The sequence below is a fragment of the Miscanthus floridulus genome, chromosome 10 (assembly GCF_019320115.1).
Source record: "Miscanthus floridulus cultivar M001 chromosome 10, ASM1932011v1, whole genome shotgun sequence".
In the NCBI taxonomy this organism is placed as follows: Eukaryota; Viridiplantae; Streptophyta; class Magnoliopsida; order Poales; family Poaceae; genus Miscanthus; species Miscanthus floridulus.
This window is the reverse complement of record NC_089589.1, coordinates 19,380,277-19,406,776: the sequence shown is the minus strand read 5'-3', so window position 1 is coordinate 19,406,776 and position 26,500 is coordinate 19,380,277. Positions and strand designations below refer to the sequence as shown.

The window sequence follows — 26,500 nt, the reverse complement described above, 5'->3', positions numbered from 1 at the left end:
AAACAACTCCCTACCTAAACAAAGACTGTCGTGACGGCGAAATGCAGGAAATGCACCTTTACTACTCTGCTAATGACTCCATGAACAAGGGAACATAAGGAAGATAGTAAGGCATGTTCATATGGAAATGCCCTCTTGAACTACAAAAGTGGATGACACGGGCATGGAGGACATGAACCTTTCTGCGGTCCATGTCATATGCAATCAATGTTCTATCCTTCCCAACAAGGAAAATGAAATTCCATTCTGGGTGAACTATAATCACTCTATACTCCTCATCACAAAGCTCAGAACCAACTTTAATATTCATGTGTCCAAATAGTTCCTCCGTGTCCACAACATGCTTCAAACTCCAATTATCAGTACCATAGTCTTCATGTATCCACACTAAAAGCCAAGACCTATTGTGAAAATCAACACAGCACACACACAGGTGACCTTGAGCTTGATGGATGGACATTTCAGCACCACCTAGTTTACCAATTATCCTCCATGTCTTTCCATCCATATCCATAGCAACTATCGCAGAGTACTCAACCATGTGCATAAAACCATTAAGAAAAGCACTTCTCGATTTTTCAACGTAGAACAATACTACCCTCACCCCATTCAAATTCCTTATAGATCCATGCTACAGTTTTAGATGAGTAGATCTCCATACCTATGCACACACCCTCCATGTCAACAAATTCAATCACATGGAAGTGCGAGAACGTTGGGTTGAAACCTAAGTGAACCTAACCAACAGAACAGATGCTACGCGGTAGTACATGTCATTTGTGTGTCATCGGATTGTAGACAACATAGCGCCCTAATCCATCAGGCCCAGTAGACTAGCAAAGGATGAGGCTGCTGCAATAATCTAAGACTAGGACTTTTTGTAGGGGAAAAGGCAAGAAGGACAAGGAGGGATGTTCACCGGTGAAGCTAGTGAAGTGGCGATTGCCCTTCCACCAGCTGCCATAGAAGAAGCTGGCAATAGTATGTGAAAGCTTCTTATGGTGATAGGAGTTGGAGATAACGTGATTCTAGGAGCGATAGACACACTTGCAGCAGCACAAGGACCGGGCGGGGAGGTAGCGGAAGATGTTGGCAAGCACATCGTCTGAGAGGCTGTCCACTACATTCCTCATGTTGGGGGCCTCCTTCATCTAGAAGGATACCACCAACCAAAGAGATGAGGCCGCCCTACCATGGAATTGCATCAATAAACATGAGTAAGGAGATGAGTTTTGAGGAGAAGGGACAGTGATGCAAGTAAGGCCTTATTACACTTGCCTTTGGATCTAGCGGTGGTGAGCACGAGTGGCAACGCCGATGACAGCAGCAGCTCGTTCACTGGTGGATCTATGTGGGCAATCTGATGATGTGCACCGGCACGGAGTAAGAGCTGAGTAGTGGTGATGAGCAGGAGCAGCGATGATGAACATCAGCAATGAGACAAAGAAAAGCTATGTGATCATTGTGCCGAAAGCTAAAATGCAGATACTAATTAGACTGACACTATGCAAAAGTTAAATGGCCTTCATATGTACATCATTGGTTGCATAATTAATCATTCTCCATGCAGATCCTAGTCGACCTCCATGGGATCATTATGAATCTCCATAAGATCCTGCAGATCATTGTCGACCTCCACGGGATCATTGTCAATCTCAATGTCATCCCGAGCCTTGACCACTACAACCATGTCCACATCCATTGGTACACTTTCATTTAGCTCATCGACTTTGTTCACAAAGCACTGATTCGGTGAAGCAATACTAAGGACAATAAGGCTCATAAGCTGCACTATATGGATATACAAGGCCACAAACTCCAGAACAAGAAGATGCATTTTCATCTGTAGATCCAATAAAATTACTATAGCTAGGTTGGAGGTGAAGGAGCAGAGAGCACGAGAGAGTAATACAAAGGAATATAGAATCTGGTGAAGGAGCAGATCTAGTGCAGTTACCTTAGATCTAGATAGAGCAAAGAAGCAGGGACGACGCACTGAAGATTTTGCATCGGCAAGGTTGGAGGTGAAGGAGCAGTGAGCACACGAGAGGCTACCTTTCGTTCGATGCTAGCAGGGTGAAGCAGAGCAAGGGAGTAGAGTGGGGAATGGATGGGAGGAAGGTGTGGTAGGACCGTAGAAGAGTGTATATACAGTTCAATAAAATCGGTTGCCCCTATACCAGGGCCCAGTGTCCAGGGAAGTAGGATGCCTCCAACACATCAATTGATACTTGGATCTACTATCATTTACAGTTCAATAAATTGAACATTTGGTTAATCACCTTGCATTTAGTTCCACAATAGTTGTACAAAAGTGACAGATTTTAGTCCAACACATCAATTGATACTTAGATCTACTACGGTAAACTAAGCAACTTGCCAATGAACATACCAAGAACTAAGGTAAGTACAAAATAGGTGAAACTAGAACATGAACACATTTCTTTCTCAAAGGTACGAAATCTTCCATCATCTTCGTTGGAACCCTGGCCATTTCTTCAATCTGTGGCATAATCTCTTCATCCTGCTGCAGATGTTCTTCATTTGCTGTAACATTGGCCTCCGCCTTCAGCTCCCAAATCTTTTACGTAAATCCAAAATCAAAGTCCTCAAAAATTTTCCATATGGGGGATCATGCCACTTAAAGAACCCACAATCTAAGTTGGGCTACAAAAAAACCAAATTACCATAAGTACAGCGGGATTTTAGCATTTGCATTGCGAAAAATAGAATGAGCAAGAAAGAAATCGAGTTACATTATTTGCCCTGCAGCATCTGTGGTACCAACGTCATGGGTTTCCATCACTCCACGAAATCCACCGAGGCGTCTTCAAGCCACAGCAACACAAAAGTGGTGGCTGGTATGCGTAGGGGTGGTTCTCGACACGGCACGGATGGGTGGCCCCCTCCCGTTGTAGCCTCATCCGCTAGAAACCAGTGTTCTTCTCACGGCGGCACCCTGGGATGGTGGCGACCACTGGGAAGAGTTGGAGCTAGATGCAGCCATGCATGGAGCAGTCAGGGTTCAAAGTGTTGCACACTCTGAGTGAAGAGGTTGGCCTAGGTCTTTTGTCTACGCTTTTGCTTCCCACCAAGGCACCAAAACATCCTTGAAAACCCTCACACTCCCGCCAAGATGAAATGCTATGTCACCGGCGGTTCAAGATACTATTCACCTATAGAAGAAGGCCTATTTTGGATCCTATGTGCTTACATAGAGGTGTACACATGGACCATAATCATGACCAACTGGTTCAATTAAGAGTTCAACCGAAGTAATAGTTCAATGATTATGTAGTACTCATACATACTAATCCAGAGGTTTCATCAGTACATATAAACTTCATTAACTTAAAAGTTTCACAAATTCCAAGACTTAATGTCGGATGGGTCGGCAGTTGGTAAGGTACTCAATTGGTTGATGTGGTCCCGAAAACCAGAGGTAGTGAACTGTAGCGAAGATGACAACATCTTCGTCCATGCATACATTGTATCTATAAAGTATGTCTACTTCCTGTCCAGTCCTGCAAAGCACAAAAATCTCTCCACAAACAGGGTCTTCAACGATTCTTGTCAAATTTTGTGGTCCAAGAAGGTGACGAACAGCAACTTCAACAATCAACAGTAGGTCTGGGTGAATGCTTCATCCCCAAGTAGCAAACAACATCATCTAGGGTCCTGGTGCCACCCCTAGCCACCAAAACGCAAGGTTGCTCGCATTGAAATGGCTTCTTCCGAAGTAAGACATTTGCTGCAATGAAGAAATTCCTAATATGAACAAAACTAATACCGAACCCAAAACCAATTGGAACCAAATACAAACAGGGGGGTGACCGAATCCATCTATCCTTCACGGATGTTGTCCACGATGACAATGCAAGGTGCTCGAGGCAGGGCAAGTATAGGCAATGGGTCAAAATGAAGATGAAACAACGGCGAGGGAGAATGAAGATGAAGCAACAACGGGTGGGGAGAACTAATTTGAATTGGGGTTTTTTAGTTGGTTGAACCGATGCTAAGGCGCTAACAGGACTCGAGGGGAGTTGGGAATGGGCCGGGCACTTCTAGGTTTGTTGCCAAACGGACGGTCCAGATTGATCGACAGCGAGAACGGACGGCATGTGATAAGTTAAACAATGTCCGTATTAAGCCGACCATTTAAATGCCCTAGTTTGGTTTTGGATAATTGATGAAACCTAGTTGGACTAATCTTTGCATTTAAGTGTGTGATTAGATAAGATGGTCCAATCCAAGTGGTGGAGCAAGATGAAGTCCATGATGGTGATCAAGCTCCGGACTTGGAAAAGAATAAAGAGAAAAACAAAGTAGGCTCAAGGCAAGTGATAGGGCCATTTTGTTTTGCCACTCAAGACACCTATGGGGTGTGAGTGGATTTAGGATAGATAGCCATACTAACAAGAGGGGATAATCTCGGTTAAAGCGGTTGTCAAGTGCCACAAGATGGAGTGATTCATGCATATGCATTAGGACATGGTGAGCTAACAAATTTACCCTGAAAATTATTTGTAAAAATGCTAACTCAAGTGCTAAAGTTGTTTTGGTACAAGTTGGAGGAGTTTGCACTTAAAAAGGGTTTAAAAGAAAAGAAAAAGGAAGGAGAGAGGAGCTGTTGGGCTTGCTGGTGCTCTAGGCGGCCTAGCTGGGGGTGCTGCGGCGCTGCTGGGCCGGACCATTGAGCCACGGCGCTGCCAGCTGCCGCACTTGGGCTGTTGGCGCAGTGGGCCACGACGCTGAGAGCAGCTGGGACACTAGGCCAAGGAGGAGGAAGCATTGTTGTGCCTTGGGCTAGCCCATAGCCGCATGGTCTGCAAGCAGCAGTGGCTTCAGGCAACGTGCGGGCGCCTGGGGTCTTCGGACCCTACTGGGCGTAGCATCGGATTCCCGTTGCTGGGTTCGGTTGATGCGTGGTGGTGCTGTGGGATTCGTTGTTTGGCGTCACGGGTTCATTCAAGGAGCTAGCGGGTCCAACATCGGCCCGGTATGTGATGACAACACATGGCTTTGCAGCATTGATGGGAGAGCACGATCGGTCGTGGTGGCCCTAGACTCGTAGCGGAAGCGGAAGCCTGTGGCCTCAGACCGACGTGCGCGGACTTCGGACTAAAGGGGTGCGGGTCCAGCTCTCCGATGGGAAGCTGTAGCGTGCCGGTGTGCGGTTGTGAGGGATCAGCCCTGTGTCATTAGACTCTGGCGATGCGGACCCAGGGAGCGCGGGTCCGATCGCATCTGGCTGTGCACGCCTGGTCCTTCGGACCCTACGGAATGGAGGCATTGGACCCAGGTATAGTTGTCCAAATGGGCCAGGCCCGCTGGGCCAACACGGGCCCGGTGCGAAAAAGCACGGCCTCGTGCCCGTGCCTGGTCTAGCCCGACGTCGTGCCCATGCCTGGGCCGCCACACCGGCCCGTAGTGCCGGCCCGGACACGGCACGGAAATTGGGCCGGCACAACACGGCCCGATAATTCCTAGCCATTAGATGATTCATGGGATTTCGTAGCCATCGGATGAGAGTATATAATGACTAAAACCCTAACTCCCAATTCCCAAATCACTTCCCATAGCCTCCTCTCTGTGGGTGTCATCTCCTATCCTCCCCATGCTCGACTCCTCTGCCCTGATGGTCCCCATGGTGGCTCCTCCTCCTCCTGTACTCCCCATGGCGGCTCCTCCTTCTCCTCTCGTACTCCCCATGGCGGCTCGACGGCGTGGCGACCTTGTCGTGGCGGCGCGAACTCCCTTCACTAGTACTCCCATGGCCGCTCGACCAGGGGCGCATCCGTGCGAGATCTGCAGCGGTGGCGCAGCAACGGCGAGCCTAGGCGCGGGATCTGCAATGCTCCTTCGCTGGAAAGGTGTGATGGGATCTTTGGGCATCTCCTCTCGCTCTAGGGTGCGTTCTCGAGGGGATCTCGCCGCCAGATGTGGAAAGGCCGTTTTTTCCTTCCCCTTTTCTGTTTCTTTCCCTTGTTCCTCGCTGGCAGCCGTGGGCGACAACGGTGGTGGCGCACTGCTGCCGCGGCCGCGCTGGGAAGGAGGCGAGGCCTAGTTCGCTGTTGCATTTTTTCCTTCTGAGATGAGATTTCTTTACTGTTACTTGCTGCGGCATCGCTCTCGTGTCATCTCATCTCCATGTGGCATCTGGGCACTTGCTTCGCCTCCCACAGCTGCAACGGCTGCACGGAGGCAGCGGCATGCATCTGCGCGGCATGCTGCTGCTACTCCACAGTGCGACAGCGGCGCTCCACGCTGCGCGGCTACTGTTCGATAGTGTGGCGGCGGTGCTCGAGCTGGTACGGTGGGCTGCCGTGCTCATCGGCACGGCACGGATAAGAGGCTGTAGTGCCGTGCCTGGGCCAAGATGGCGGCACGGCAGCACTATCAGGCACGGCATGGCTAAGCTGCCGTGCCGCATAGTGCCGTGCCTGGCTGGGCCGTGCCTAACCATGCCCGTGCCAGTGCCGTGCCGTGCGGCCCGGTTGGCCATGTATAGACCCACGTCTTGGGGTTTGGTTGCGTGCACGGAGAAGGAGACGGCACAAGTGAGGCCGGACCATGGAGCTCGGTTCTGAAGCCGAGTCCAGACTAGGTCCAGAGGTTTTTTTCCTCTCTATATGCCCTCTGTGTTCATCCGGACCTTGTTGGGAATGGGTCCGGTTCTAGATCCGAAGGTTGTGTCCGGTTCCATGATGATAGCATGGTAAAATAGTAACCGTTGGGATCCAAGGGTCGCGGTTGAACGTGGAAACATGTGGTGACATCCTAGGGTCTGGACCTTCACTATAGTGGTCTGGTTCCAGGGTCCAAAGCCTGAGTCCGGACCTCCCCGAGGGCATAACGGCTATAACTTTTCGGGGGCTCTATAAATAGAGCTTGGGCATGTTTGGCTAAATCTCTTGGTCATTCTTACATGTGATAGAATCCTTTGAGCTGAGCAAACACCCTCCCACTCATCTCCTTGCTTGATAGTGCAAATCAAAGTGAGATTGAGTGATTCCAAGTGCATTTGCTTGAGTGATTACATCTAGTGTCACTTGGGGATCGTTTTGCTATGTTTTTCTTGTTACTCTTGGTGTTTGTCGATGCCTATATGGCTTGAAGCAGCGGAGGAGTGTTGGCAAGAGTTGATGATTGTTCTTGGCCACCTCCCGGTGATTTGTGAGGGGTTCTTGTGCCTTCCCCGGCAGAGCGCCAAAGGCAACTCTAGTGGATTGCGCGTGGCTTGTGTGATCCCCATCTTGTGTTGGTTGTGCGGCACCCGATTGTGGGTTAGGCATGTGATGCCTATTAGCTCATGAACCTCCAAGTGGGTGAATCGCCACAACGGGATTAGCTTGCCGGCAAGCAAGTGAACCTCAGGAAAAAAATCATTGTATCATCTTGTCTCCAAGGATTTCTTTGGTGTTCATTGATATATTGTTATTGATCACTTGCCATGGCGGTATAACCCTCCTACCTCTCTTGCATTTACTATCTAGTGTAGCTAAGCTCGTTAGTGGAACTAGTTTTGAGAGCTAGCTTGCCTCTTGTTAGTGATTAGTGAGGCTCTTTAGTTCGTCTTTGAGAGCTCACTAACTTAGAGATTAGTTACTTAGCCTCTTGTGTGAAATAGAGATCATAGCATCTAGAATTGTGGATAGGTGGCTTGCATTTTTAGTAAGCTAGCACAATACTCGCTTCGCCACTTAATTATCTAACCACTTGGCTTAAGTGTTGTTGTAGAATTTTTTATAGGCTATTCACCCCCTTCTAGCCATTTAGGACCTTTCAAGTGGTATCGGAGCCGTGGTCACTGTGATTTGAGGCTTAACAACCTATGGTGTGAAAATGGCTCAAATCAACAACACCAAGAAGCCACCCCAATTTGGTGGCTCAAATTATCCATTGGAAGGCAAAGTTGACCACCTATATCAAGCCAATCAATAAAAAGGTGTGGAAGGTGGTAGAGACCAAATTTGAGGTAGCCGATTCGGAGAACCCCACCGTAGCCGAAGAGGTGTTGCTCTAAAACAATGACATTGCTCTTAGTGCCATTCATGATGCTTTGGATGAGAGGACATTTGAGCAAATCAAGAACATTGAGATAGCTCATGATGCATGGAAGAAGTTGGAGGAATCATTTGAGGGCACTCAAGCGGTGAAGGGTGCCAAGGCATACATCCTCAAGGAAAAGTTTGCAAGCTTCAAGATGAAGGAAGATGAAAGTGTGCTGGAGATGTTCCATAGGCTACAAGTGCTTGTCAATGATCTCAAAGCACTTGGTGAAGAAGTGAAGGACAATGACTTCTCCCACAAGTTCTTGAGATGCTTACCATCAAGATTTGGCACATTGGTCACTATACTAGTGAGGAGTGGTTTGGACACCATGACACCAAACCAAGTGTTGGGAGATGTGATGACCAATCATACATATAGGGATGATGATGAGAAAGAAGAGAAGAAGAATGAGAAGAAAGATGATAAGAAGGATGACAAGAAGAAGAGTGTGGCACTCAAAACCGCATCATCTTCCAAGGGCAAGGCAAAGCAAGAAACATCAAGTAAAGATGAATGCTCAAGCTTTGATGAACTTGATGATGAGAAGATGGCTCTCTTTGTGAAGAGGTTTGGCAAATTCATGGTGAAGAAGGGCTATCGTGCAAGAAGGAAGAAGTCATCATCCAAGACGAAGGAAGAAGCAAGAAGGTGCTTCAAGTGCAATAGCAAAGATCATCTCATTGCGGAATGTTCATACAATAGTGACAATGATGATGACAACAAGAAGAGCAAGGAAAAGGAGAAGAAGGAGAAGAAGGAAAAGAAGGACAAGAAAACCTTCAAAAAGAAGAAGAAGGGTGCTTCATATGTAATCACTTGGGATAGTGATGCTTTCTCAAGTGATGATGATGATAGTGATGATGACAAGACCACCAAAAAGAAGGCTCTTGCAAGCATTGCCATAAATGAGGAGCCTTCTCTCTTCGACACTCCATCGACATGCTTCATGGCTAAGGCCACTAAGGTACAATCTGATGATGAGTGTGATGGAAACAATAATGAAAATAAAAGTGAAAGTAATGATGATGATGAACCAATTAAATATGAACTATTTGACATGCTAGAAGATGCTAAGACTCACTTTGACATCAAGAGAAGGGAATGCAAAGACTTGCATAAGGAACTAAAAGCCCTTAAGCAAGCCTTTGATGATCTCAATGCATCACAAAGAGGAAGCCCATGACAAGCTTGGTAAGGCTCACAAGAAGCTTGAAAAGGCTCATTCCACTCTTATTGAGCAAAAATGAGAAGGAGCATGTTGTAACATGTGACAAAGGCTTAACATGTGACATAATTGATGAATCTTTCTATAAGCCTATTGTTGTTGCTCCCACTAACCCTTCTTGTAGCACTACTACTTCCACCTCATCTAGTTGTGATGGTTTCACTTGTGATGCCTCACTATTGGTTGAGAATGAGACCCTCAAAAAGGAGGTAAATGAGCTCACTCGCGCCTTAGGAAATGCCTATGGTGGTGAGGCCCACTTGCTAAAGTGCTTGGGTAGTCAAAGGTTTTCTCTCAACAAAGAGGGATTAGGCTATTCCCGCATGAAAGGCAAGGCGGCCTTTGCTCCTCACAAGACTAGTTTTGTGAAGAACAATGGTCGGTTTTGCAATAGATGCAAGCAAGTTGGGCATGTAGAGCAATATTGCAAGAACAAGAACAAGGACTCTAATGTATCCTCAATTAAGTTTGATTCTTGTTATTTGCTTACCAAGGGTGTTCATAGGGTGCATGCTAAGTTTGTTGGTGCTCCAATTGTGGGCTCAAAGAAAAAAGTCATTTGGGTGCCAAAGAGCTTAATCACTAACCTTCAAGGACCCAAGCAAGTTTGGGTACCTAAAAGGAATTGATCTTCTTTTGTAGGTCAATTATAAAGCTGGAGGAAGGCATTGGGTTCTTGATAGTGGGTGCACTCAACACATGACCGGTGATGCAAGAATGTTCAACTCAATCAACACCAATGACAATGATGGTTATGATAGTATTACATTTGGTGATAATGGCAAAGGCAAGGTCAAGGGGCTTGGTAAGATTGCAATATCCAATGACTTGAGCATATCCAATGTGTTGCTAGTAGAGAGCTCGAACTTCAATTTACTATCCGTGACTCAATTGTGTGATCTTGGATTTAAGTGCATATTTGGAGTAGATGATGTAGAGATCATAAGTGTAGATGGCTCTAATTTGATCTTCAAATGCTTTAGATATGATAATCTATACTTAGTTGATTTCAATGCTAGTGAAGCTCAATTGTCAACATGCTTGTTCACTAAGTCTAGTATGGGTTGGTTATGGCATAGAAGGCTTGATCATGTTGGAATGAAACAATTGAATAGATTGGTAAAGCATGATCTAGTTAGAGGCTTGAAAGATGTGGTATTTGAGAAGGACAAACTTTGTAGTGCTTGTCAAGCCGGCAAACAAGTTGGAAACACTCATCCTAAGAAAAGCATAATGAGCACTAATAAGGCATTTGAGTTATTGTACATGGACTTGTTTGGACCAACAACATACACTAGTATTGGTGGAAATAAGTATGGCTTTGTGATAGTGGATGATTATACTAGATACACATGGGTAGTTTTTCTAGTGGACAAAAGTGATGTGTTTGCAGCTTTCAAATCATTTGTTAAGAGAATACACAATGAGTTTGAAACAACCATCAAGAGAGTTAGAAGTGACAATGGTAGTGAATTTAAGAACACTAGAATTGATGAGTTATGTGATGAATTTGGAATTAGACATCAATTCTCGGCCAAGTACACTCCACAATCAAATGACCTTGTTGAGAGGAAGAATAGAACACTTATTGACATGGCAAGGTCTATGCTTAGTGAGTACAATGTGAGTCAATTTTTTTGGGCCAAAGCTATTAACACGGCTTGCTATTGTGGCAACCGCTTACATTGTCATCCATTGAAAGAGAAGAAACATTATGATCTCTTAAATGGTAGAAAGCCCAATATTGCATATTTTTGAGTTTTTGGTTGCAAATGCTACATATTGAAGAAGGCACTAGATTGGGAAAGTTTGATAAGAAATGTGATGAAGGATTCCTAGTTGGTTACTCCACTATGAGCAAAGCATATAGAGTTTGGAATTTGGCTAGTTGTACTCTTCAGGAGGTACATGATGTTGAATTTGATGAATCCAAGGATTCCCAAGATAAAGATGAGAATTTGGAAGATGTTAGAGGCATTCAACTATCAAATGCTATGAAGAACTTGGATGTTGGTGACATTAGGCCAAGGCAAGTGATAGATGAAGAAGAATGACAATGCTCAAGTGCTCTCTAACTCAAATGTACAAGTTGATACAAATCAAGCTAGTTCATCATCTCAAGTGCAAGATCAACAAGTGGCTACATTGTTGACGGTTTGATTCACAGGCTCACGATGGATGGTCCGGCCTATATAAACAGCCCTGTACCCCCCTCCCGGAGGCATCCCTAAAACCCTAATTCATATCATGAGGATCAGAGCCAGCTATCAAGAGAAGATTAGTCCTACATAGGATCTAGCCTTATAAATAGAAATAGTGAGATAGAGAGTGAGGGAAGAGTTTGGAGGAGGTGCCGGCCTATCGGTGCTCTCTCTACAGCTTCTACCTTGGTGGATTCAAGTTCTACCTAAGCTTGCTTCTGAGATTTCTCTAGTAATTAACTTATGATTCAAGTAAGCATCTTATTTATATTGTTCATCAGGTTTGTGACTCTTTTGAGTGCTTTATTCTCTACATAGGAGGAGTAAAGTATTAATCGTAAGTGTAAGCGTGGTTCTTAGACTTGGGTTAATCGTGGATGCACCCTGCATTATGAAAGGTGGCAGATCGCGTGAGCGACATAAGTTCTATGTAGCCTTACTATATAGCTTCGTTGATCCTTTGTAGTCCACCTCCCGTCTATAGGTGCACATAGGATGCGGTTGCGAAGGAAAGCATCCTTTGCTAGTGCCTTTCCCTAGTAATGTCCCTAGTTGAACTATAGAAGACATAAGCTTACCCAAGTCAGAACTAGAGAACCTTAGTTATCATGTCTACGCTCCAATTTATCTTAACCTTGTTGCTACCCCTAGTTAAGTTAGACCGTAGTTAGTCTCACACGTTTTCCTATAGATACGATACTTGGAATACCTCCAGGTAAAAGCTATGGTGGTATCCGTGCGCTTACAGATCTATCTGTGTGCGTTAATAAATACCAACAAGCTTTCTGGCGCCGTTGCCGGGGAAACGGTTGCTAAATTAACTACAATCCTAGCTTAACCTTCTATCTTTTATTCTTTCTTTTATTTTAATTTTTCTTTTAGCATGGACTCCACTCCTATCTATCAATATGTTAAACCCACGAGCGCAAGCCTAAAGCCACCAGAATCCTTAGACCCTATCATAACACCTGGTTATGAGCTACGCCTGTATTTTATAAAACTGATTCGGGATAAATCCTTCTTGGGAGAAGGCAACGAAAACCCATACTCATGCCTACAAGAGTTTGAACAGACCTGTGCATGCTTGTGTATTGCTGGCATGTCTGACAAAACCTTAAGATGGAAGTTGTTTCTGTTATCTTTGACGGGAAGAGCTAAACATTGGTACAGTCAAACCATAGGAAGTATGCAAGGAGATTAGGAAACATTATGCTCTAAATTTTGTTTACGTTTCTTTCCCATCTCTAAAGTGGTTAGCCTTTGAAAAGAGGTTCTAAATTTTAGATAACTAGAAGAAGAATCTCTTGGTACATCGTGGGATCGTTTTAACGAACTCATCATCACTGGCTCGGACCTTGCCATTCAAGACCCTGTACTTCTTCAACATTTGTACATGGGTCTTAGCAAGGATTCTACGGAATCCCTTGATGTAGCCTCTAGAGGAGCTTTCCTTCATTTATCTGCTAGTGAAGCAAGGGCTATGCTTGATAGAATTAGTGGAAAGACTCCCTACACTAGCATTCATAATAAACTCCTCGAAGAAGAGAAGGAATCCTCTCCCAAACAAGAAGAGGAAGTTTTGATAGCCAAATCACAACCACTCTGATCCCAAGATTTAGTTATCAATCCCAAACCATCAATACCCCAAAATCCTCCAAGAGAAGAAGGAATTCCACCTTTGAAAATCCCTATTGAAATTAAGGATGACCTCTTTGGTGTTGATTTTGGGAGAACATTAACTTCTCATAAGAAGCCTTCGAGCGAATATAATTTAAATCCTTTCAAGAAGGGATCTCTTAGAATGCATCCTTATTCCTATATAGGATAGTGGGAAGAATTCAAGGATGTCATGTCTAGTGATGCCATAGAAGGAGAACCAAGCCATTTAGAAGCTACTCCTATCCTCTCCCCATCTATGCCCACATTAGATGTCTTATCTGAACCCATCTCTCAACACATCCCTGACCCCGATGATCCCTCTTATGCTCTTTCTCCTAAGTCTTTTGATGACCCTAGAAATCCATTAATACAACCAAAGTATAGGAGCCTTGAAGACCACAAGGATGACTAAGAAGAGCAACAACAATGGCTGGAATGTATTAAGAACACATATGTCGTTGCTAAAGAATGGATGGATAAGGACGAAGCCTCATGGGTAGAATCCAATTTGGTTTAAATCCAAACAGTGAGCTTAAGTCAATCTCCTTAATAAACATGACTCACCCAAGTTTGGAGGAGGCCTTAGACAAGATCAACCCGAGAGTCACCAATCCAAGGGAAATCTTGGACAATAAAATGACCAATGAAAGTCATAGGCATGGAATGATGGAGACAATATTTTCACCTATGGACATTCATGAAGAAACACCCTTGGAGCTTGAAAAGGAAGATTACATCAGCGAGCATGGAAGCTACTTTATTAACACCTCATCAAATCCATGCTCACATGAGAAATCTCCTAAATTAATTGGTCTCTCTAACATTGCCACACACGAGATCTTCAACCCCCTTGTGCTTCCTGTTCATAAAGACTTTGAAAGGGTGGTTGTAGATGCATATATTTATCATAAATATTGCAAATCTCGTTGGCATGAATCTTGAGATAGGTATACAAAGGTTGGTGTTGGAGGGGAAACCACTTCACCAATTTGGAACATAATTCGAAGGTTTCCCAAGGACGAGCTTATGTCCTAAAACAAGCACTTTCGGGAGATAAAATGCCCTTTCACCTTTTGCTATAATGCCCTTGTGGAGTGAGCATAGAAATATAGTTGTGAAAATATTCCTTCGGGTATTTTTGTCACTAACCATTCTAGGTTTGAAACAAAAAGAATGAAGGATGACGACGCAAGTTATGTCCAACCAATTATCATGCAACATTGAATCACATTCACACATGAGAGTTCTATCATCCAAACATGATTCTGCTTTGCAAAATTCAAGTGTGGGGATGAACTTGTCTGAAAAAATCTTATGACATGTTGCTAATTCATCTTGGTTGTCTCTACCTTTAAGCCATGCTCAATTTGCTAAACAACAATCATGCTCTTTCATCTCTATTTGAATAAATCTATGTAATGCTTTCATGCCACCTTTGTTTACTATAGTATGTTCAAGGTTAGAAGTATGTTCATACATCTCATGAATTAAGCCTGGTGCTTAGTTTAGGAGTGTTCATCTTACTTTCAAAGGTTTTTTTTAAATTAAGCGTGGTGCTTAGGTTAAAATGCTTTCCTAGATTAAATTAGACAAGGTTTCTAGTTTAATTTTTGAACCAAGAATATGCTATAATAGATACTGGTCATTTTGTTGGACTAACTCTATGCACGAAACTCTTAATTCAATATTGGTAAGTCATGAGATGAATTCAAATTAGAAATAAAGCAAGGCCACATGACGAACCTCAATAACTTTGCACAAGAAGACATAGCTCATTCATCATAGATGTAAGAACTACATACCTCATTCAATATGGATGAAAGAACTGTAAGTACCAAAGTTCATTCACTTTGTCTTTTGCTGCAAGTTACCTTTGCCTTGAGCCATGCTTGAATAAAACATGATCTCTATACTAAAGTAATCCCAAAAACATCTTTTAATTAGCATAGAGGGAAATTACAAAATTCTAGACAAACAACCTGTGTTTCAAAATTGTATATTCCTTTGGGTACATATTGTCCACTAATCCTTTGCAGGCATAAAACAATGAGTGCGGCAAAAGGTCTAACAAGGTGTCAAAAGATCGAAGAGCAGAAAGATAGCTTGACAAAAGGATGAGAAAGAAAAGGTGCAATTTAGGAGACAAGAAGCTCATGAACAGCTCAAGATGCGAGGCTAGCCGAAAAAGAAAAACTTCAAATAAAAAGGAAGGACCATCACGCGTCATCTACTCTTCGTCATATGGTGTCGTCACGCTACAATGACAAAGGCAACATCATAAGGTAAATGGTCATTATTTAAAAAAAATGTTTTCCCTGGTTCTGGTATGCACATAAATAAGAAACAAACATGTTTGGGTTACAACTTTATTACTTAATCCAATCTGATTAACTCAACATGTTTAGTTCTTTAAACTTGCTCCTAGCACCATTTTCTTGATCTCACCATCTTAACCAAATAGACTAAAAATGCACATCTTATTTCTGGAAGATGATAGTCATAATCATATAAAGATTGATACATTATGTAGAGATAGACAATCCTTCCATGGGTTAAGCAATTCAACCCTTTCTGCCAAATGAACTTAAATGCTATATTCATGCTTAATCTTCTGATCTTATCACCTATGATATAATTAAACACAGCACATAACATCAACTTCATCTTGTTCAATGCGCCTAAGGGTTAGAGAAGAATGAATAAAATTTTGGTTTTGTTGGTGTTTTCCCACCAACAGAGCCCATGCACTTGATCTCTACCCTGTCTTATGAGCAGGACACACTTCAAGCAAAACGTGGGGAGAACAATCGATCTCCAAATTTCTACAAGTGTACTGAACTTGTCAAACCAAAGTCCAAACTCAAAACCAAGATGGGTTTGGCGAAAGGAGGTGACATCACCATTAAAGGCATCATCACAAGAATCCTCTCCTTCAGAGTAAACTGAGGTATTTGGTCAATAAATTTCATAAGGAGATGTCTGGTTCAAAGAACTTATAACACCGAACCCTCACCGAAAGAGCAAGCTTGGGGGAGAAGCACTCCTGTGTATCCAGGTAAGTATTCTTTCTCCTTTTGTTTTAGATTTTAGTTTCTTTTCAATAATTAAAAAATGATGAATGAAACAAAATAAAAAGTTATCTTTATAATAAATAGCTATAGTAATAATGTGTGATCTAGTAAAATTGAAAACAAAATAAAAGGTATGTCTAGTTTGCTTTAATTTGCTTTTAAGAGCTAAATAAAATAAAGAGGACTCAGAATAAACTCTTACATGGAAATGATAAATAGTTGCTCTGTTCTAGTTCCTTTCAAGTACCTAGTATTCAACCTTGAAGTCTCCCAAATTTTGGATATGACTGTTTTGATATAAAAATTTACTCTGAACTTGAAACTCATGGGTAGCATATGCTTGATCTAAGTCTAGGTAATTGACGAATATGATATGAGAAGGTCTAAGCTGTTGTTTATCTTGTTCCAAGTGACACTAAAGTTCTAGAGATTTATCTTTTGAAAAACATAAAAATTCTACATGATGAGTTCCTGTATGATAAAACTTGAATTCCCACCAGAGCCATACATGTTATTTAGGCTAGGAAAACTTTCACTCATATATGTTGCTTGCTTTGCATTGAGTTCAGTCAAGCTTTGTTGACCCTTATGAGAGGTTTGTCATGCTCTTAAAATCAAGATCACGCACACACTACCCACATATGCACTACTCCTACACTAGGGGGTAGCACAAAAACATGCATTCCATTTAGATCCACAAAAAATGTTCTACTCCTACACTAGGAGTGAACATCAAAAACATGTTTGTTAGGTTTTCCATCTACTAAATAAATGCTCTAAGTTTTTGTTGCTATCTCTCAAAAGTTTTGTTGCAAAAAAGAGGCATGGGGCTATGCAAAAGTTATTCATAAAAAAAGAGAAGAAAAAAAGAGTTAAAAAATGGACAAGTGTCCGAGATATCTAAAACAATGGGTACTTAGATGCTCGCCTGAAAAGAGAGAGAGAGATGAATAAAATCGGAGCTATAACGAAGAAGTTATGAATTAAACAAGATTTTCTTTAATAAAATAATAGATTAAATCTAACCTCGAATTTAAAAAGTTAAAAACATGTTTAATAATAGGATGAATATGTAGATTACACAATTATGAATTTAACGCAACTTGAACGGGTCAAATCGGAGTTAAAACGGAGAAGTTATGGCCTAAAGAAAATAGTGGCAAAACTGTAAATAGATGAAAACGTATTTTAGATCTAACAGAGGGAATCTACGCTTTCAAAATAGGCAAGTGTATTTTTAAAATACACTTTCGACTGCGGGTTTAGACATAGAAAATTATAGGGGTTCTTTAACAAAATTGCAGGGACGGCGGGTTCTTAACTAGAAAAGGGCAGGGGCTCTTTTGAAATTCTACCAGCCGAAGGGGTATCGCGTGATCTAGATCGTTGGATTGAGATTGGACGGTGCAGATTAAAAACAAGGAGGGAGAGGGAAACGGCTGACGGCTAGAACAGTGCCGGCACGGCGATTTCTCCATTGACAGCGACGAGAAGCTCGCCGGTGTACACGGTTAGGTCCCTAGAGGCCATGGTTTCGCAAACCGATGACACCGAAAGCAAGAGAAGAAGACGACAAACTCACCAAGGTGGATTTCCAGCGGCGTGGAGTGGATGGCGATGGCACGCTGCTCGGTGGGGTGATGGCGACTCAGCGGTTAGGGTTGCGAGCTCGGGCGAGGCGATTAAGCGAGCACGGCGGCTTAGGGTTATGCGGGGGGGGGCACGATGCTCCTAATTAAGGGGGCCGGGATGCTTGGGAGGCACGGCAACGGCGAGGTGTGGGTGGAGCGGAGTTAGCTTCCATGGCGCGGCAAAGAGTCCTATGCGGCTACGAGGTAGAAGACGACTTTGGCGACTGGGCCCAGCTAGCAGTGAGAGAGAGCGGAGAGGAAGCAGGATGGGAGCGGCTGCAGCGTGCGACTTGGCCAGTGTGCGCAGCTTGATTGGGCCAGCCCACGAGCAGAGAAGGGATGTGTGACGTGCTGCTAGGCCGCTTCGGATTGTTGGGCCGAGGAGAAAGGAGAGCGTCCGCGTGGGAAGAAATGAAGCAGGCCGAGCGGGGAGGTAGCGGGGGGAAATGAGTTGGGCCGGCTGCGGGATAGGCTTCCAGCGGGGTGGAGCTAGCTAGGCTGAACCTGAGAGGGAAAGGAGGAGCAGGCCGAGCTGGGCCAGAAATGAGAGGGAGTGTTTTTCTTTTCTTTTTCTTTTTTTTATTTCAAAACCATATTCAAATCCAAATTTAATTCAAATTTAAATCTTTTTGCAAATTTTGATCAAACCCAAGCATCACAAAATAAATATGCATTAGCATGAATGCACCAACATGTTGCTACCTTATGATAAATTTTAATTTAATGAAAAATTATTATTTCCCCATGTTTTCATGAGCATAAAAATACAAAATTAAATCATTTTAGCTCTATTTCAAGAGAAGCAAATTTTAGGGTATTACAATTCTACCCCCCGTAAGATGAATCTCGTCCTCGAGATTCGGAAGATGGTGATAAAAGAGATACAGATTCTCCGCCTTTGGATTCTTCTCTACTTTGCATGTCTGTTAACCTTACTCCAAGTCACTTGCCAAACTGATTCCAAGATTCTGATAGGTAATCCAAACACCCCTCAAGTAACTCCAACCACTAGGCCACCTTTCCTTTTTTAGTCCATACTATCAATTCTATTTCTTAAAATATTCACCTTCCAACAGAGCCTTCTTACTTTCTTGGTCTAAAGTAGGTTCTATTTCCAACTTTAAAACATTAATGACTATATATGCTTAGGTTAAGCTGCTCAACTCTCAAGCACAATTCTAAGTCCATGGTGTCATCCGAATCTTCTTAGCATAACTCTCCTTTGCTAAGGGCATCAACCACGACTCTGCTTCTCGAAGTGATAGCACTTTTTCAAGTCATAAAACCTTGATCGCTTCAATCCAACAATGATGTCACCAGCTCAAAACCATCTTAGTGAAGATGCCCTTTAGATTCTTATGATCCTCAAGTGCAAATTGAATACCCTCATACTCAATTCTTTCTCCTGATGGTGTTGTTAGAAGCACCAAACATTGAGCATACTTAATCACTCCTTTGCATGCAGACAACCATCCCATTCCAAGGATAACATAAATGTCCCTTCACTCCAAAGCAATAAGGTTTGCCTCAAAGTTTACCCTCTTTACATCAAGACTAATGTTTGGGCAGTTTGCCTTCATTTCTCCTCCTGGAGACTTAACTATCACCGGTCTCCTCATTGGAAGCATAGTTATCCTATGATCTTCCACATATATCGTAAAGATGAATGAATGTGAAGCACTTGGGTCAAACAACACCATAGCAGTGGCTGAGCTTACTGCAATCAAACCATAAACAACGTCGTGAGTGGTAATCATATCCACATTGTTCAGACTTCCAGGGATGTACTTTTGCTTTAATTTATTTTCTTGCACCTGCTTCTTATGGACATTCTGTTCTGGCTCCTGCTATTGTTGACTCTGGCTTTGATTACTCTCAGTAAACTTTTTAAGAGAGTCATTATCGTAATGTTCAATCTCACCACAATCATAATCTTCCTCATTAGTAGAAGTATTTGTCTTCATCAAGGTGATAGTAGGAGGTGACAGACATGGCTCTTGAGAACTAAAATGCTGCACTTCATCATTGGGTTGCTGATACCGATCCTGCTCTATACTCCCAAGTAGATTCATAGGGTGTGATTGACATTCTGGTTGTGTAGCAAAACGACGACGAGTGTTTCTTAACTGGCGTTGAAGGTCACGCTTTCTCTTCTTCTCTTCCATCTCTCGATGCTTGTTCTCAATTACAATTGCTCTGTCCACCAATGTTTTGAAATCAGGATACGCAACAGTCATCAACTGCAATTGAACTCCATCATTCAGTCCTTTCAAAAAGCGTTTCTATTTCTTAGCATCATTATCCACTTCTTCTAGAGCATAGCGCGACAACTGAGTGAACATGTCACGATACTCACACACAGTCATAGATCCTTGCTTCAAGTTGAGGAACTCTTCTTACTTAAGTTCTACCTCACCTAACGGGATATGGTAGGACCTGAAATTCTCCTTGAATTCCTGCCAGGTGATCTATCCAACATTGCTGGGACGTCCATACTGGTAAGACTCCCACCTGTCTTGTGCTACGCCTTGGAGTTGGCTGGACGCAAAAAGCACCTTCTCATGGTCATCACACTAAGCTATGTCCAATTGTCGCTCCACAGCTCTAAGCCAGTCATCAGCTTCTAGTGGTTCGCTTGTATGAGAGAGTGTCGGTGGGTATCCCTTCATAAATTCACCACGCTTGTCAATAGGTGGTGCTTAATGCAGGTTGTTCAATACACTTTGAGCAATAGTCTGTAATAACTGGGTCTGTGTCATCAAAGCTTGCTCTATAGATGGGGGATTTGATGGCGGTCGATTAGAATTGGTAGGATTCCTTCGGTCATCATGCAAAGCACTTCTCCTGGTAGCAACCATCACAGAGATAATCGATGCTTCCAAATGAATAACTAGAACGTATGAAACTTCATCTTGCAAATTCTTCAACTTGGCTACCACCCTTAAGAAAAGATCATCTAGGGGACACAAAAAGGGCAGCTTGCACCTCCCTCCAGATGAGCTAACTAGTATCAAGACATTCTGACATCCCAATGATACTCTTGTGTATGGGCAAGGAGAAGAAATCTGAAATTCCTTGCAAGCAGAAAAACAGCAGTGCCATAAAACAGCTGTAAATCTCATTCCATTAATCCAATTAAGTTGTAGTTTATACCGTTGGAAAGCTTATCAAATCCTCCACAACTTCCTTATAGAACACTTTTCCAAATTCTGCAGTTTAGGTAGTCGGAAATAGTGCACAACAGAATCTACTCTAGATTTTAGACAGCGTGGTTGCATCATCTTGTGATTTTCATAACTCCATAACCAAAATAGCTATCGAGGTGATTCTTGTGGTCACAGAAAGATATCAAAGTCTACTGTTGTCCAAAATCCAAAATCAGAGATATAAGTCGAGGAGGGCAGGCTGGTCCAAAAGGTAGGATAGGGAAAACAGAAGAAAATCATAACCCAACTATTTATTTCATTAATCCTTATACCCTAGGCCTATAAGCTAAATGAAATTGTGGGAACACCCAACAAGATCATTGCAGTCATTACAAAGATGCAAAACAATCATAAGCATAATGACAATTCCACAAAGCAATAAAGGTGCACAACTCAATTATTGACTCAACTTGCGATACTATCATTTTTATTACATAAAGGGCACAAACTCCTATTCCTTAACCAAGGTGTGGCTGCGAGGGCATCTAGGGTAGCATCCCTTGCATGACAGTGAGGGAGACACATCCTCCACTTTGTTGATCTTAGGTAGTCCGGCATGACTTCTTCATTCGTCATTCTCATCAAATGCTTCTTTCGGGTTGGGTATCACTGACACTTACTGGTGGCAACCCTGTAGTGACCTGACTCTGGCCACTTCCATGGTATAATTGTTGACTATTCTATGGGAAAATTTAACATAATGTCCTTCATGTTGTCAATGATAACACTTTTTCTTATCTGGATCTTTAGTGATGTCATACTCCACCGAATTGTTGCTTGGTGTGTTGTCAGCTTGCCAACTCTGAAGGTTCATCTTTGTTAGAATGGACCGCTTTCTAGCTCGCTTGATCCTTCGGGGTTGAAACCCCTTATAGGTGATTGTCCACCCATCTATGCATACCTCATGTGAAGTAGTTTCAGCTTGAGAAGATCCTAACTCTTTAGAGTCTGAATTTGTCTGACAGGGGATTGGAGCTGGATGTGATAATGTAGTAGAACTCGAATGTTGATTGCTTCCCAATTATGGCTCTGGTGAGACCGCCTTCCTCTTCTTGTCCACATTACCAATGGATGTGGATAGGGTTGTAGTGGTCAAGGCTCGGGATGACATGGAGATTGACAACGATCCCATGGAGGTCGACAATGATCTGCAGGATATTATGGAGATTCACAATGATCCCATAGAGGTCGACTAGGATCTGCATGGAGAATGATTAATTATGCAACCAATGATGTACATATGAAGGCCTTTTAACTTTTACATAGTGTCAGCCTAATTAGTATCTATATTTCAGCTTTTAGCACAACAATCACATAGCGTTTCTTTTCCTCATTGCTGTTGTTCGTCATCGCCGCTCCTACTCATCAACACTGCTCAGCTCTTGCTCCGCACCGGTGCACCTCACCAGATTGCCCGCACAAATCCACCGACGAACGAGCTGCTGCTGTCACCGATGTTGCCACTCGTGCTCACCGCCACCAGATCCAAAGGCAAGTGTAATAAGGTCTTACTTGCATAGCCGCCCCTTCTCCTTGAAACTCATCTTCTTACTAATGTTTATTGATGCAATTCCATGGTAGGGCGGTCTCATCTCTTCAGCTAGTGGTGTCCCTCTAGATGAAGGAGGCCCCCAACATAAGGAACGCAGTGGACAGCCTCTCAGACGATGTGCTTGCTGACATCTTCCACTACCTCCCTGCCCGGTCCATATGCTGCTACAAGTGTGTCTGTCGCTCCTAGAATCGCGTCATCTCTGACTCCTATCACTGTAAGAAGCTTTCATAGACTGTCGTCGGCTTCTTCTATGGCAGCTCGTGAAAGGGCAATCGCCACTTCACCAGCTTCACCGGTGAACGGCTCTCCTTGTCCTTCTTGCCTTTCCTCCTTCAAAAAGTCCTAGTTTCAAATTGTTGCAGCGGCCTTGTCCTTTGCTGGTGTGCTGGGTCTGATGGATTACGACGCTATGTTGTCTACAATCCGGCGACCCTCAAATGGCATGTACTGCCGCGTAGCATTCGTTCTGTTGGTCAAGCTCTTTTAGGTTTCGACCCAACGTCCTCGCACTTCCATGTGATTGAATTTGTTGAGGTGGAGGTGCGTGCGTAGCTATGGAGATCTACTAATCTAAAACTGTAGCATGGATCTTTAAGGAATCTGAATGGGGCGAGGTTAGTATTGTTCTAAGTTCAAAATCGAGAAGTGTTTTTCTTAATGGTTTTATGCACATGGTTGACTACTCTACGATAGTTGCTGTGGATATAGAGGGAAAGACATGGAGGACAATTCAGAAACCAAGTGTGCTGGAATGTCCATCCATCAAGCTCAGGATCACCTATGTATGTGATGTGCTGATTTTTGCAATAGGTCTTGGCTTTTTGTGTGGATACTTGAAGACTATGGTACTAATAACAGGAGTTTGAAGCATATTGTGGACACGGAGGAACTGTTTGGAAACATAAATATTAAAGTTGGTTCTGAGCTTTGTGATGAGGAGTACAGAGTGATTACAGTTCATCCAGAATGGAATTTCATTTTCCTTGTTGGGAAGGATAAAACATTGATTGCATATGACATGGACCGCAGAAAGGTTCATGTCATCCATGCCCGTGTCATCCGCTTTTGTAGATCAAGAGGGCGTTTCTATATGAACAGGCCTTACTATATTCCTTATGTTCCCTTGTTCATGGAGTCATTAGCAGAGCAATAAAGGTGCATTTCCTGCATTTTGTCGTCATGATAGTCTTTGTTCAGGTAGGGACTTGTTTTCATTCTGTGTATGTATAGGCCAATTTTGGCTTGTTAACTAAAGGAATGGTATGTTTAATATTATTAATTCTGCTGCTTTGTTCAGGTTGTGGATCAGAGATGAATAAAAGGGGTTCCATGGTGCATTGGCTACCAATCCGAAGGATGCACTAATTATATTCATTTTGCCTTGCAAGCAGGAGTGCCACGTAGAAGGAGCACATCTACGTCGTTTCGTTATGTAAGTCTTTATACATCAGTACCTTTAGTATGCTCTATGTACCGCTTGTGTTAGGACATCAATTGAGAAAGATGTTATGGTAGCGTCCATTGTTATTGTAAAAATACTCTTGTTTGTGAACATGATTTATGGATGTAATGATTATATATCTATATGCTTTGTGTTCATGAAGCTATTAAGGGCCTGGCTGAATCAGTAGCTATTGTGAAACCGGATGAAATTCTGTCACTGTCGGATGTAAGCGTCGTCATTGTTTTGTTATCACCACCGTCGCTATACGTATGATGCGGCAGGGATCAAAAATATATCACTGCCGAATCCTTTAGTAACCCGACACCGACTAAGCGATCACCAAAGGCGGATCGTGGTGCAAGGCGATGGTGACCATGACCTTTGTACTGGCGGATCATACGTTGAAGCGATGGTGGTGTTAACCTCTACACAGGCGTCTCGGCCGTCGAAGCGACAGTGGACCCGCACTGCTGACAGTCGGGTCGAAGTACAAGGCGACGGTGCAGGTGACCACTACACAGGCGGTTGATGTGCCCACACGACGATTTTGATAGCCTTGACACAAGCGGATCATTTGCCAATGCGGTGATGTTAGTGTACATGCACAGCGGGGTCATGCTCCAATGCGACGGAAGTAAGGACCTAATCACGGACAGATCATAAGCCAATACGGCGGTGTTAGTGTACACCACAGTCGGTCCTAGATGCCGACAGTGAAGGCTATGACCATCATTGTCGACAGCTTACCGCCGAGGCTAAAATGCGGTTGCGATGGGGGTTACGACATGGCTGTGAACGGTCCGAGTATAGTAGTGTTTCCTCGGTTGATACAATTCTTTTTGAACGAAACTATTGATACAATTCTAAATAGTCAGTATGAAGAGCAATTGAGATGTGAAGAGCTCAGTACAACATTAAATAGATGAAATCCTTGGTTCCAACACTACTACGGAACTGGCAATCACTATTGGACTATCATTGCCGGTTGCATTAGAAGCGATAGTGATAAGCTTATCACTGTTGGTTTGCGGCTTCAACCGACACTGACAGCACAACTGGCAGTGATAGATGGACTATCACTGCTGGTTTGTATGGCTTCAACCGGCAGTGACAGTACCATGTCTATCACGATTAGTTAAAGCAAACAGGCAGTGATAGGCCACCTATCATTGCTGGTTTATGGCTTGAACTGGAAGTGATAGCTATTTTGCACAAAGAAATCATAACTTTTTCATATGAGATCAGATTCATAACTTAGAATTTAGGGTCAGTATGGGAGCATTTCAGTCCACAAGTTGTAACCTGAGTAGTATAAATAGTGCTCCCAACCAATAAAGAAGGTAGAACATTACTGTTGATAGTGATCCACCTGCTCTCTCTACCTTCGTTCCCCGTTCCATTATTCTCTAGTTTGACAACAACCGTCCAAGACTTCAGTCGAGGACAATGTTGTCCTTGACCGAAGTCTCAAATGGTGTGTCGTCGAACATGTAGCGAAGTAAGGAGTGAAGGTGGAATAGTAGAGTGGGTAAGGTAAATAGTAATGCTCTGCCTTGTTTATTCATAAGAGGCACCATTTATAGTGCACAGATTACAACTTGTGGACCAAAATGACCCCTTACCAACCCTAGATTTCGAGCATATTCCTACGTATGGGCACTTTGGTCCTTTCCCTATTTGTACACGAGTCAAAATTGGGTTTGAGTGCCTTGATGCCTGCCCCTTCGCTTTCTGAGATCAGCTTCACTTTGGCGGTTGTCATCGCCCCCTTGGGTGCTGCGAAGATGCTTTTGCAAGACCCTTCAGCCTCCTAGAGATGGGTGACTCGGCGTGAACGAAGGCAACTTGGCGGTTCCAACTATTTTCTTTTTTTGAGAACATGGCGGTTCCAACTATTGTGAAGCCGCCTTTGCAAAACATGGCAAAATGTGGCGAAGGCCTCTCAAAGTTTACCTGCGAAATGCCAAACTTATCACGTGACGGTTAGAAAATTAGTAAGCAAAACACACTAAGGAGTGCGATGAAAAGGGTATTTGCTCCAGACCACATTTGATGTCCACTCGTGATTGTTGCTCGAACTTTTTAATGCCCTCCTGAAAGAGCAAGGTGACCGAGATCCCAGAGGGATCGAAGACAACCCAACCCGACCCGAAGACTCACGCGAAGTGGAGGCAGACAACAAAACCAATCAGACATGTGCCTTGAGAATTTTCTAGACTTTTTGATACTTTGGGTATTTTCCTAGAGCTAAATCATCTTTTGGAAGCTTTTTGAGATTTTTTTCATGTGTTCTAGATATTTTATTTTGATTTGTTATATCACTATGTATCTTTATAATTGTTCTAAAAAAAATTAGAAGCTTAGAGACATTTTTTAATTTAAAAATCTTATATTAGAACTTTTTAATTAAAAGAACGGCCTTTAAGCAACTCTAAATCTTCTTTAGCAAGGTT

General features: G+C 43.2%; 1 protein-coding gene across 1 annotated transcript; it reads left to right on the top strand.

The window, feature by feature from the left end:
• Window positions 1-8,413: 8,413 nt before the first annotated feature.
• On the top strand, window positions 8,414-11,334 carry LOC136488127 (uncharacterized). The gene is made up of 2 exons (XM_066485156.1): window positions 8,414-8,863; window positions 11,182-11,334. Exons 1-2 carry the CDS (start codon window positions 8,414-8,416, stop codon window positions 11,332-11,334), a joined length of 603 nt encoding a protein of 200 aa, XP_066341253.1.
• Window positions 11,335-26,500: the final 15,166 nt, after the last annotated feature.

Excerpts from the sequence above, each read along its gene's own strand:
- LOC136488127 (XM_066485156.1), top strand. The coding sequence starts at position 8,414 with ATGACCAATCATACATATAGGGATGATGATGAGAAAGAAGAGAAGAAG. Across the intron at positions 8,864-11,181 it reads AGAAGAAGGGTGCTTCATAT|GAGGTACATGATGTTGAATT; the intron begins GTAATCACTTGG and ends TGTACTCTTCAG.